This window comes from Caretta caretta, chromosome 6, assembly GCF_965140235.1.
Source record: "Caretta caretta isolate rCarCar2 chromosome 6, rCarCar1.hap1, whole genome shotgun sequence".
Taxonomy (NCBI): Eukaryota; Metazoa; Chordata; order Testudines; family Cheloniidae; genus Caretta; species Caretta caretta.
Genome location: NC_134211.1, coordinates 13,239,556 through 13,253,051, shown reverse-complemented (window position 1 = coordinate 13,253,051; position 13,496 = coordinate 13,239,556). Strand labels below are relative to the sequence as shown.

Genomic DNA, 13,496 nt, shown 5'->3' with positions numbered 1-13,496 from the left:
CTACAAAAGGTGTTTTTTTTTTCTCTCCTGCTGGTAATAACTCACCTTACCTGATCACTCTCATTACAGTGTGTATGGTAACACCCATTGTTTCATGTTCTCTGTGTATATAAAATCTCCCCACTGTATTTTCCACTGAATGCATCCGATGAAATGAGCTGTAGCTCACGAAAGCTTATGCTCAAATAAATTGGTTAGTCTGTAAGGTGCCACAAGTCCTCCTCTTCTTTTTGCAGATACAGACTAATATAGCTGCTACTCTGAAACGTGCATTGGAAAAGTTCATGATGCCGAGATTTTTCACTGAGCGGCAATCTATATTCAGAGATAGGCTGGGACACTATTCCCACCAATGGACTTTGTTTTAAATGGAATTACTGGCCCCGCCGTTATTCTGGGGGACCCAGTATATCCCGTTTTGCCTTATGAATCCTGATATCAGAGGCCCTGGCAGATTACACTCTCAGCCGGTGCAGAATGATTGTTGAATGTGCTTTTGGAGGTGTGAAGTCCTGTTGGAGATGTCTATAAACCCCTTGCCAGGTGGGCCCACTGCCATTACCACACCAAACCACCAGTAACAACACAACCTTGCCAAAAGAAAAGGTGCATGAACAAGTGCAAACAGTGAAACCATGCAAAAGAGAGAAACTGTCTACCGTTGCATGGCCCCTGCCGCCCCCACTTCCTCTTTCCCTTCCTTCCCCATTTGCCATGCAGGTTGGTATTCCCTGGGTCAGCCTTTCATATGGCTGGCTTTCTTCCCTGGGTCCTCCAGCTGGTGAGCTAATTACGTCCTTAGCTCATCAGGCTCCCTACAGTTCTAAGTGATCTTCTACCCTGCTACAGCCAATCAAGCCACCCAACTCCCTCCTACTCTCACCACACCTGGTGTCCTGGGTGATCTAAGTGACCAGGGCACCGGCCTCCAGGCGGCTCCATTTGTAGCTGCTCACAGCCCCCTGTCCCTGTTACAGGGCTGACCCAGTGAAACACACGACAGGGGTGGGAGCATAGAAGCAGATACAGTATACTCCCATGGAGCCAAACTCTATTAGCTGAACCTCTGCATTATCTGAAGCCCTTCCTAGCCCCCTGGCATGAGTTACATGGCATGCCCTCTGCTGCATGTAGCTCCTGGTGGGGGACAAGGAGAGGACTTGGATAATGGAGCAGAGACCAGCCAGGATTGCAAGGAAGAGGAGCCCTGGGCCGTGGGGGAGACCATCCTGCTGCTGAAAGGCTCCTGAACTCTTGATTATCTGAACTCCCGATCATCCGAATAAAATCCGTGTTAGCCCTGCTATTAGGAGAATCAGCAGTGTACTGGAGATAGTACCGTGGCTCTCACCCTGTGTTTTCACTGGTCCCAGGCCAGAAGAGACCATTGTGATCATAGAACTTCCCCCAAATCATTGCTAGAGCAGAGCTGTTAGTCAAACATCCCATCCCGAGTTAAACATTGCCAGTGACAGAGAATCCACCACGGCTTCTTGGTAAATCATTCTAGTGCTTAACTGCTCTCACCCTTAAAAATATACACCCTCTGGATCTGTCTAGCTTCAATGTCCAGCTATTGGGTGGTGGTAGACCTTTGTCTGCTAGACTGAAAAGCCCATTGTTAAACATTTGTTCCCCATGTAGGTACTTATAAACTGTGATCAAGTCACCCTTAGCCTTCCCTTTATTCAGCTAAATAGGAGTCTAGCACTATAATGTTTTCCAGGCTGTCCCACCATGGGAGACCAGGGACCCAATTCTGATAGGAAGACTAATGGGTAGGGCCGCATGGTGCGGGACTCAGGAGACTGGGGTTTCATTCCTCGCTCTACCCAGATTTCCGGTATGAAATTGGGCAAGTCACTTTGCTGCCCCGTGCCTCAGTTTAAAAAGGGGACACTGCTGCCCTACCTCAAGGGGGGGCGGGGCAGGGATTGTGAGGACAAAATCTATGACTGATTTGTAGATTTTTAAGGCCAGAGGGGTTCGTTGGAATGTCTGGCCTCTCCCCCTGGATAACCCAGGCCGTAGGACTGCGCTGATTCGCGCCTGGCTGTGATGTGCCACGGGGTGAGGGACATACAGGCACCTAGACAGCCCCATGTCAGTGCACAGTGATTCCCCGACAGCAAAGGAGGCAGAGCAGTGCTCGACTCATGGCCTCGCTGCCTCGCTATAGCATTGCTCTCTCCTTTACATGCCAGCCGAGACCGAGCACCCAAGTCTGGACTAGATGGGCCCCCAGGGTGTGCGGGGCAGCCAGGCCTGAGCCTCCTGTGCTAATAATACTCATCCCTAGTTCTTCTCTGCCATAGATCTCAAAGTGCTTTTCAAAGGAGGGCAGTATTATTATCACCCTTTTACCAATGCGGAAACTGAGGCACAGAGTGGTGCGGTGACATACCCATGTCATCCAGCAGCCGAGCCAGGAATAGAATCCAGGTCTCCATCCACTAGGCCACGCTGGGTGAAGGGGAAATTTGGGGTGAGTGGCCTAAATTCTAGGTCCCACCTCCCAGGTGGCATCTGAGGGAATGCTGAGAGGATCCTGGCCTCGGGCAGGGTTTGTACTCAGACACCCACCCCGGCCTTAATGGGTGTTTCACACCCACACAGCAGCGAGCTGGAGTGGCCCACTGGTTAAGGTCGGGACTCTGGAGATGTTGGTTTGACTCCCAGGTCTGCCACAAACTCCCTGTGTGACATGTGCCTGTGCCTCAGTTTCCCCTCTGTACAATGGGGATAATGGCACTGCCTTATCTCCCAGGGGTGCAGTGGGTATAAATACATTAATGATTGTGAGGCAGCAGGCCTACAGGGGCCAGTTAACTGTGTGCAGAGCTCCCCAGAGTGAGTGCAAATGTATGTCACTGCATCACCTCCCCAGAATCCTCCCAGCCTATGGCTGTGTGAGCTGAGTCTGTGGCTATAAAGTGACAGCCCCGGGGCACACTCAAAGCAAGGACTCCTCTCAGCTTGGACTGAGGCCCTGGGGGATGGGGAGGCATGGCACGGACTGGCATCGGTCTGACTCCCGAGCTCAGGACTTTCACTTCCATGCTGCAGTTTCCTGACTTCCATCCACTACAACAATAAATGGGGAACCGAGAAATCTCTTCTGCTGGGAGAGGATGGGGGGAAGGTGCAGCTGGGGAATACTGCTGCCTTCACAAAACTAAATCTGCTGATTTTAAAAAATAGCCCGTCTCGTGCTTTGAGCCTGTCACGCAGCTCACTATAGAGCCAGTGAGCTGAAGGTCATCAGACCATCCAGTGTGATCTCCTGCATAGCACAGGCCAGAGAATGTGGCCCATTTACCCCTGCACTGAGTCCCATCGCTTACGTTTGGCTAAAGCATCTTCCAGGAAGGCCTCCAGGCTGGTTTTGATGCCACCAAGAAAAAGAGAATCCACCAGCAGTCTGTTCTGATGGTTAACCACCCTCGCTGTTAAAGCCGTGTCTTGTTTCTAGTCAGAAGTGTCTGCCTTCAGCGCCAAGCCTTTGGTTGTCATGCCTATTCTCTGCTCAGAGAGCAGCTGGTGTTTTCTCCCAGGGAGGTACTGAGACACTGTCACCAGAACCCCACCCTGCTGGATCTTCTCCTCCATAAGCGAAACACATGGAGCTCTTTCAGTCTCTCATTGTCAGGCATTTTTTCCCACCATCAAAGCCTTTTCCCAATTCTTCCCGGCACCCTCTCCAATTTTGCAGCATCCTGGGTGCTCTCATTACTGGTGAAACAGGGCCAGAGAGACTGAGATGAGAGTGAGGAAGCCCAGGTGGCAAGGAAAGGCAGGCCCTGCAGTAGCCCTCAGTGGCTATGGGGCCCGAGGTCACAGGGCCGGGAAGCTGGAAGAGGTTCCCTGCAGCACATTTGGTGCGGGGCGCTGGGGTACAGGAGGCACAGGGTGGGAAGGTGACTGGTTCAGGGGCTGTGCGTGCCAGGAACTGAGCAATGGCCCCTGGTGAAGGAGCCCAGAATGGGAAGGTGACACCAATTCACTGGCCCAAAGGATACCCACAGCCCCAGGGACTAGCAGGAAGGGAGAGCGCAGCAGCGATCCCGCTTTCTTTGTGAGGGAAGCTCCAGTGAGGAGGCCGCATGGAGATCCCTGGGGACTGACAGCCTCTGTGTAGCTGCTGACTGGCTACGCAGCCGACCAGTTTGCCCACACCACACTACACACTGCCCCTCCCGCTCCCCTGCCTCCGGGACAAAATGTTTGACTTCTGCCATGGAGAAATGCCCCCTGCAGGCATGTGAAGGAAATACAGTCTCTATCCCACCCATAAGGCCAGATCCCCAGCTGGTGTCAATCAGCCGTAGCATCATTGGAGCCAGTTGGCCGGATCCCCAGCTGGGGTAAATCAGCTGTCACTCCATGGGAGTCAATGAAGCAATGTCAATTTCCACCAGCTGAGGATCTTACCCTTTCAGTCTCTCTGCCGCCTTAGCGCCAAGGATAGTGGCTGTTTTGTGGCACTGCAGCCTGGGCAAGCTAACTCCCCACGTGGGGAGGAAGACAGTCACAACGCAGCCACCAAAGTGGGTGACTGTGCCTCATCTTCCCAGGGAGCATGGGCACCATTGGCGGGAGGGGGAGAAGGGACTGTAGGCGCTGACCACCGGGTCCCTCTCAGCCAGACACCTCTGGTGTTCTTGTCTATGTGTTAACTACGTAGCTCACACCGAAGGGCATTAAGTTACTAGCAATGACTTACTGTTAAGACTAGTGGATTACCTGAATATAAACAACACGACTCCAGGGGCTGGAATAGAGTGAGGGGCTGCTCAAAGAAGAGCTGGACACCACCAGGGTCTTAGTACAAGGGAGCAGGTTCCTTCAAGAGGAGACAGGGCCCAATCTACCCAAGGCTGGCTTCTTTAGAGAGAACGAGCCCAACTCAGCCCACCTGTAGTGATTAACCATCTAGGTGGCTGGTTGGCAGCTCATTGAATGAGGAGCACCTGAGCCTGCAAAGCTACCAGAGCGCAGTTAAAAGAGAGTGGGTCTAGGCGGAGGGATTCCCCAAGCACCTATCCTGGCCCTGCCCTGCCCCGCCCCGCCCCGCCCCGCCCCACTCGATCCGATCCGATCCGATCCGATCCTATCCTATCCTATCCCATGACAGGAACCTGCCTGGTTTGTACCAACCCAGCTCCAGGGGCAGGGCTGGTGATTCCAGAAAGAGGCCAAACTGAGCCTCTATAGGGACCCGAATGAAGAGGGGTTTAGACTCTCTCAAAGAGCTAATACATCAGACCTCCCTCTGCTTGAGGTACCCTGCGGTCAGTAACTGATTGATAGAAGGGAGGGAGCTGAGGGCAATGCACCCTCAGGGCCACCAGGGGGCAGGCACCTCAACACTTGTACTTTCCCAGGGAGTCAAGGCCATAGCAGTGGGTCTGGCTATAGACACCCCCAGCTCCCATCAAGCTCATGGATGGAGTTTCCCTCCGGCTTTCTCCTGTTCTCCCTCCCACCCCCAGCAGCCCTTAGGGTCTTCCATGCCCTCGGAACCAGAGGCGGCCTTGGGGCCCTTAGAGCTGCTGTGTCATGCTTTCTCTGGACGGCTGCAGCTGCATGCCCAGGCGGAAGGGAACACGCCCTGCCCCTCCCAACGAGCTTAGTGCCGCTCCCACCTGGCAAAGAGATCGAGGGGGAGAGGCTGTGGGTCAGGATGGAGGGGCTTCAGCAGGTGGGGGAGCCCAAGGCTAGGGTAACGGGGGGCCGTGAGTCAGGATTGAAGGGCATTGGCACAGCTGCAGGGGGCAGGGCTTGGATAGCGGGGCAGCTGCGGGGCGGGCCTAAGCTGCATTAGAGGACCTGGCTGTGGCTACTTCACCCAGAGTCGTGAGGGACAAGAGCAGACCAGCAAGGGGGCCTGGGGACAGTGGAGGGGCAGGAGGCGCCAGGGCAGGAACAGCAGGGGGATGGAATCAAGCTTGCAGGGACTTCCTGTCTATTCTACCAGCTCCCACCACCAGCTGCTGCTCATTCCCTCCTCCCCCCCCCCCCGCCCCAATCTCCCTGTGTGGGGCAGGCTGGGAGAGCATGCGGGGCACAGGGGGGCACTGAGAGATCTGGGCAGGCTTTAGATAAGCATGTGGGGCCTGATGCTCAACGGGTGTAAATGAGCAGACTCCAATGTAGCGACACCAGTGTACACCTGCTGGGGCCCTGTCCCTTGGACGCTGGGATATGGAGCCAGAGGAATCCAGTCACTGCTCCCCAAACCTCTCAGGGTTCCCCCAACCCTTTCCAAGGCCTGGAGTTCACTTTCATTTCCTGGGGACTGTACATCCAGCATCTGGCCCCTTGAGACGCCTGTGATCTGGGTTAGGGTCACCAGGTGCAGCAGGTCTCCTGGCTGGAGGCCATGAGGGAAGCCTCAGAGAAGAGGTCGCTGCCAGCCCTGGGGTATAATTCACCCAAGTTCCAACAGTGGGAGGTAAACATTAAACACAGAGGGCATGGCTTGGACCTGGAGCAGCTTCTCACATATGGGAGGCCCGAGGAGATTGTTATTGACGGCCCTTGACTGGCAGTGGACAGAATCAAAGCTGGGGGGTCTGTCTTGACATACACCCACAACCAGCAGGTGGGCTGGGACCTTTATCGGCTGCCTGAGAGGTGAGTGTTCAGCACTCCAGGATACGCCTTTGGCTGGACCATTTCTAGCCTGTTTCATTCACTGTCCCGTCGCCCCCGCGCAACAAAAAGAAGGGGACGTGCCGTGGAATGGAGCCAAACTGATCAGAGGAAACGCCTTTCTACCCCACACCCAATCGGCCTGCGGCACTCATTGCCACAAGGTATTGTTGGTGCTTAGCAGGATTTCTAAAAGAGGCAGTCATTTTGATGGAAAAAAAGACCGTGCAGAGTTAGGATACATGTTCAAGGAATAAACTAGGGCTATGTAAGGACTTTAAACCCTCATGCTTCGAGGCACAACCCTGCAGCCTCTAACAACTGGGGGCTAGAGTGACCATTGTCTGCGGGGCAGGTGATCCTGCAACTGCAGCATTTCTTTCATGTGAAGCAGCTGGGGCTGGCTATTGTACGAATCAGGATGCTGGGCTAGATGAGGCGTGGGTTGGATCCAGTCTGGTGGTTCCTCAGCCCTGTGCTCCCAGGGGAAGGAGGCACAGGAGGGAATGATGGAGGGCCAATCTCTGTGCTCGCTTGGTCTCAGTGCCTGGAAACTCCTCCCCATCCTTGTGGGTTTTTCTTTTTTGTGACGTTGGCAGATTTGGCTTCCTGCCAGTGGCTTTCATGTTCCTCTTATAACCCCTTGGCCCCAGCATCCTGCTGAGGATTCTGTCCCCATCTGGACCGCCCTGAGGCTCTTCCACACCAGCCTGTGGGTAAGTGTGGCTGCCTGGATATCACGGGGTGACTGGCCCTTTAAGAGGGGCAGGGATCCCCCTGGGCATCAGGGAAGCCATTGCAGGTACTCCTAAACTCCACTCCCTCTTAAAGGGCCAGTTGCCCTGTGTCATAGGTTCCAGCCTTTGGAGAACCTGCTGTGGCCAGTGCACCTGCTGAAAGCCAGGGAGGCCAGCCCCAGGACCCCTGCCATGCAGTGTGAAGCCTGGCATGGGCACTGCCAGAGCAGATTCCCAAGAAGAGCAGGGCACTGTCTGTGGGCTGAGTAAGGGGAAGCCCATATAACGCCTACACCGCTGAAAGGAAGCTGTTCACAGAGGCATAGAGACAGGGGTGGGCTCCACACTCCTCTGGCTGAGGAACACTTCGCTGTCAGGGGGATTGAAGCCCCAGTAAATACTGATGGGGGAAAATACCGGCAGGGCCTCCAGCTGGAGGGTGACTGTAGCAGCTGGCTTCTGGGCATCAGGCCCCTACAGTTACCCCTCACACACAGGCCAGGCCAGGCCAGTGGAGATGATATCAGAGTAGCAGAAGAGCCACTGGATGGGGAAGATCCCATGTGGGCTCTCACCTGGGCAGCATCCTCTGTTCTTCCCCCTCCCACAGGAGCAGAGCAGCCGCAGGAATGGCAGCCTCTTGCCGTCTCAAGCCCTTGAGCCGTGTGGCCGTGAGTGGGGGCACCCATGGCAATGAGATGTCGGGCGTCTACCTGGCCAAGCACTGGCTGCGGGACCCCATGGAGCTGCGGCGTGACAGCTTTGCCGTCACACCCTTCCTGGGCAACCCGTGTGCCATTGAGAAGTGTGTGCGGTACGTGGGGCGGGATCTGAACCGCACCTTCACCACCGAGTTCCTCAGGTGAGCTGCCCCAGCACGCACCACTCTGCACTGGTCCCCGGGGCGGTGGGGAGAGCTGTCCCAGCATGCAGCGCTGCACTGGTTCTCGGGGAGTGGGTGGGAAACTTATCCCATGATGCATCACTGTGGAGAGGCTTCCAGTGACGGGTAAGGTATCCCATGATGCATCATTCTGCAACAGTTCCCAGGGCTGGGATGAGTTATCCTAGCATTCAACACTCTGTACTGCTATCCCAGGGGGTGGTGGGAAGCCCAGGGATCTTCCATGAGCTGGGGCTTCATAGCCCATGAGAGAGCACCATGTGGGGTGACTGATCACATGCCCCACATAAGTGGATAGGGTTTCCCTCACACTGCACCCCCCATGGGACCCCTCTTCCCTCACACTACTCCCCCCAGGGATCCTGCCCCAGAGGGATCCTCCACCCCTCACACTGACACCCCCGCCCCCCCCCGGAACCTTTCCCACACCATGATTGGGGCCACCAACGTGAACTGAAGTGGAGAAGGCTCCCAGCAGCTGGGGGGAGGGTGAGCCCTACTTGGAGCCATCCCCTGGCTCCGGGGGCCCTGGTGGCTCCATGTGACTCATCTCTCCCTATCCCAGCTCTGCAGAGGCAGAGGACGAGCCCTATGAGGTGGTCCGGGCCCGCAAGATCAACCAGACCTACGGCCCCAAGGGCTCAGCCCAGGCCTTTGACTTCATGTTTGACCTGCACAACACCACGGCCAACATGGGCGCCTGCCTTATCGTGGACTCAGAGGAGAGCCTGCTGCCCATGCACATGTGCCACTACATCCAGGTGGGGCCAGCCTCCAATCTCTCCACTCGCCCTGCACTAGGCCAGGGTCCCCCATCCTAACCCCTCTCCTCTCTCCCCCAGACGCACTACACACGGAGCCCCTGTCCCATCTACCTGTACAAGTTGCCAGGCGAGGAGACTTACTCTATCAACTCGGTGGCCAAAGCCGGGCTAGGTAGGGAGCAGGCACTGCCAGGGGGTAGGGAGAGCCCTGTGGAGTGAGCGAATCTGTCCCAGGGCAGGGAATGGCATTGCTCAGGTACCCCCCCAGAGCCCACCCTCCCATGCCCCTCTGGCACCAAGCACTGCTGCCCCCCACCACGTCCTTGGTTATGTCACCTCCTCCCCACCCCATCACCATTCCAGCAGCTTCACACCCCTGCCCCCTGTGCCCCATGTCCAGTGCCCACTGCCCCTTCAAGCCCCACCTCCCCATCCCCAAGTTCTGCCCCCACTCCTAACCCTTGCCCTTTTTTCCCCAGCCCTCAAGCCCTGTCCCTTAGTCACTTATCCCCAAGGCTTCTCTCCTCCCATTCCCAGTGCCCTCTCTTCCCCTCATTCCCATGGCTCCCCATCTCCTTCTCCTGGGAGACACACCCCCTCCCACTGCTGCTCCCAGCTAAGCCCCACCATGACCTCCTCCCTCATAGGGCGCTGCCTGCCCCAGCTCTGAGACTGGCTCCTTCGGGGCTCCCATGGCAAATGGGGTGAATTGGGGTGGCTCGACAGAGTGCAGTAATGCTGTGTGGGGCTCTGTCACCCTCCAGTGTCCCGATCACAAGTACAGATTTCTGAGGCTGCTGCCTCCTGCAGTTCACACCGTAGTGGCTTCTGGCTGTGACTATAGAGGCCAAGGGTTCAATCCCCATGCTGAGGATTATTGCATAGGTGCTCTGTCAGCAGATAGTAGCCATCCTTTCTCCAGTCATTCTCAGATCATTGAATCCACATCCCTGCTGATGCTCACAAACTTACTGAGCTCCATCTTAACCCTAATTAGTTATCACACTGCTTTTCTAAGCAAGCACATTTATTCCTAAAGTGAAAGCATGACAGAGAAAAGCTGCTAAAACAAAAGACTCGACACTACTGCTAATAAGCTTCCCGACTCCTGCCACGGCTCTGCCCAGTGATCAGTCCTTCAGACCCCACCCATGGATGTTTCTGTGGTCACCAGTTCATCACACCAGGGGACTCAGAACAAGCATCCCCATGAATTAATGTGTCCCTCTTTCCTACAGTTTGGCCCTCTGCTCTTGTCCTCATGTAACCAGTGATCAGCAGACAAAGTTCCCATTCTCAGGGCGAAGCTTCTTGCATAGCAGAGGAGTTACATTTGCATCCTCCTCCCCCTCAAGATTTCCTAGGGAATCACTTCACTTGAAATGCCCAGTCTTGCCTGGCCCATTGCTCCAAGTAGTCCTTTGAAGCTCCTAACTTGCCCCAGGATTTACCTTAGTCCTGCCCCGCCGAGAGACGTTCCATGCCATCCCCCAATAACACACAAACATCTGCATTTTCAATACAACCAATGCCTAAGGTGCTTAAACATACCAAATTAAGTTAAACTTCCTTGAAAGAAGGTTTGTGCAGGATATTTCAGGGAATTGCCCTACACAACCCCCCTACCCCACTGGGAGGCTCATCTGGACCCTTGCTGATCTGATGGGTAGACCCCACCTTTCATTTCTAGCCTGCATTTATGCATGGCTGGGTGATCCCCCTTCGTTCTTGTGCCGATGCTGCCCCTTTAGCTTGGCTAGCTCACCCCCCTCCCTGGTGTTTTCCCCCCGAGGTGGTTAAAGTTTTTCCAAAACCTGGGATTGAGCCAGGCTTAGAGTGCCAGGCCTTCAGAGAGGGATGGGTTGGAGGTCACACCTGAGGTTGGTGGCAGAGGCAGGGATGAACCCCACGGCTTCTGCATCCCCATCCAGAGCCTTTTCCGCTGTCTCATGCATGGCAGGTCTTGAGAGCAGTGAGGGCCAGGTGTGTGAGGTCGGGGTTGGGGGTGAGTGGGATGAAAGGACACGGGTAGTATTTTAGCAGGCACCTGGGGCATAGCTGTGATTGAGGGAGGGGGTGGGTGATGCTCTCCCCTGGGGCAGGGCCCCGGGGGTAGCAATGGGCATTGGGGCATGTTTGGGGGACTCCTTGCAGCATGCTCTGGGGAGAAGTGCTGGGGAGGGCGCGGTAGCCAAGCTGTAACTGGGTCTCTGTGGTCTCCCTGCAGTGCTGGAGCTGGGGCCACAGCCCCAGAGGGTGGTGAGAGCTGACCTGTTTGCTCAGATGAGAGCCCTCATGGCCTGCGCACTGGACTTCATCGAACTCTTTAACAAGGGTGAGTTATCCCAGAGGAGCCATGAGCTATCCCACCTGGCATCACCCTGGAGATGAATTGAGCTATCCCATCACACATTGCTCTGCAGTGCCCTAGGGGTGGGTGAAAAAAAGCCTCAAATATCAGGACTGTCCCTATAAAATCGGGACATCTGGTCACCCTAGGTGAGGCCCTCCTCCCATATCAATACTTTGAGGAGGTCACCTTCCTCACCAGCCACAGCGGTGGGAGCCTGTGATTAACTGGGGGGGGCGGGGGGGAGAGCAGCCTTCCTTTGCAGTGCCCCCCCATTCTGAGCCCTCTGCTGCTCCCTTTGCCCCATAGGCACAGTGTTCCCTGCCTTTGAGATTGAAGCCTACAAGATCACCGGGCTCATGGACTATCCCCGCTACCCTGATGGGGAGATCTCAGCCATGGTGCATCCCAAGCTGCAGGTGGGTGTGGGCTTGGAATAGGGTAGTCCCAGCACCCTGCATTGTTGTTCTCTCTGGGAGAGACGGATCACAGCTGTAGCTCCAGCGTGTGCGCAAAGCCAGCCTGGCAACGACAAGGCCTGGTTCACTAGCCCGGATTCTCTCTCAGCCCTTCTCTGAGCTCTGGGTAGAGCTGGGGGGGGGGCAGGGGGGGGCTTTAAACCACCTCTGTGCTCCCTGCATTGTGGGTTGTGCGCCTGGCCGCTGGTGTGGGTTAAAGCAGCCTAAGGGCTGCTGTGAGCTACCCTCTGCTCTCCGTGGTCCCAGGGTGGCAGAGAATATCCAGAGCATAATGCACCCCACCCCCACCCAGTCTAGCCCATAGTGGGGGCTGGGAGCAGGGCTCTTACACCAGCTCTAGAGCAGCTGGGATGTCTCTGCTCTTGTTTCTACTTCTGAGCGGCACAAAGGGACCTTAGTGCAACTGAGGCCTGTACCCCAAAGGCTCCGCCATGGCAAGGCAGTGCCAGAGTTAGCCCCAAGCTCAGCGGGGTGAAGCTGGGTTTATTCCGGGGCACGGGGCGAGTGAAGTTGATTCCATGTTCTTGGTTATGCAGCCCTCAGGCTCAAGGGAGCTGTACACTGTAGCAATACAGCATCAGGCTGGGTGACACTGGACAGCCGGGAGATGAGTTGGGGTGGGCTTAGTTCACAAGGCACTGTGACCTGCATGGGGTCTTGCCACATATCTAATGAAATGTTTGGTTACCAGAGAGTACTGCCAGGACAGTGGGGATCCTGGCCTCAACCAGCAGGGGGTGCTGTAGAGAGCAAGGCAAGAGCACTGGCTGTGGGGGAGGAGTTCCTGGCTACTCCAGCCCCAGCCAATCACCAACCTGTTCCACCCTTAGGATAAGGATTTCCTCCCCTTGAATCCCGGGGACCCAATCTTCCAGACCTTCAGTGGGGAGGAGATCCTGTACAAGGACGACACAACCATCTACCCAGCCTTCATCAACGAGGCTGCCTACTATGAGAAGAAGGTGGCCTTTGCCAAGATGGAGAAGCACACATTCTCCATGCCCGGCCTGCAGCGAGAATGAGCCAGGTGGGCCATGGGCTAAGAGGGAATAAACAGAGTCTGAATGGATATGACGGTGTGTGCCATGAGGGATGGGATGGGTGTTACCAGGCGGACATCACCCTTGTGTTGTGATGGAGGGGCTGGGCTGGGTGTTGGATGCACTATCTGGTAGCACCACCTATTATCCAGGTTCCCCAGCACTTCCCAGTGCACGTCTTTTCTTTCTTTCTTATAACTTTGAAAAACTGACCATTCAGGCTGAAACTTTCCAGGCCAGCCTGGTGTCTGCCTCAGGCAGAAATTTTTTTGGAACATTTCAGCCATTCAGCCTTTTCCCAAGAACAAGGCTAGGGCAAAGGTGTTGTTTCGCCAGGTTAATTTCTACAACAGTTTCTTTGCAAGGTTCTAGCGCCCCCAAGCAGCAGGGTGGCCTTGGAGGGGGAAGGATAGCTCAGTGGTTTGAGCATTGGCCTGCTAAACCCAGGTTTGTGAGTTCAATCCTTCAGGGGGCCATTTAGGGATCTAGGGCAAAAATTGGGGATTGGTCCTGCTTTGAGCAGGGGGTTGGACTAGATGACCTCCTGAGGTCCCTTCCAACCCTGATA

General features: G+C 55.5%; 1 protein-coding gene across 4 annotated transcripts in view; it reads left to right on the top strand.

The window, feature by feature from the left end:
• Positions 1-12,957, top strand: part of ACY3 (aminoacylase 3) — a 36,865-nt gene extending 23,908 nt beyond the window's left edge. Inside the window, exons 1-8 of one of the 4 annotated variants that reach the window (XM_048855789.2) lie at positions 6,503-6,636; positions 7,254-7,370; positions 8,002-8,253; positions 8,861-9,056; positions 9,138-9,231; positions 11,287-11,394; positions 11,719-11,828; positions 12,719-12,957. In XM_048855789.2, the coding sequence (XP_048711746.2) occupies positions 8,021-8,253; positions 8,861-9,056; positions 9,138-9,231; positions 11,287-11,394; positions 11,719-11,828; positions 12,719-12,910 (933 nt within the window). In that variant the 5' untranslated portion in view covers positions 6,503-6,636; positions 7,254-7,370; positions 8,002-8,020 and the 3' untranslated portion in view covers positions 12,911-12,957. Of the gene's footprint in view, positions 1-6,501; positions 6,637-6,729; positions 6,819-7,253; positions 7,371-8,001; positions 8,254-8,860; positions 9,057-9,137; positions 9,232-11,286; positions 11,395-11,718; positions 11,829-12,718 lie in introns of those variants that run through there. The other 3 variants (XM_048855791.2, XM_048855790.2, XM_048855786.2) reach the window with 3 other exon arrangements.
• The last annotated feature ends 539 nt before the right edge of the window (positions 12,958-13,496 follow it).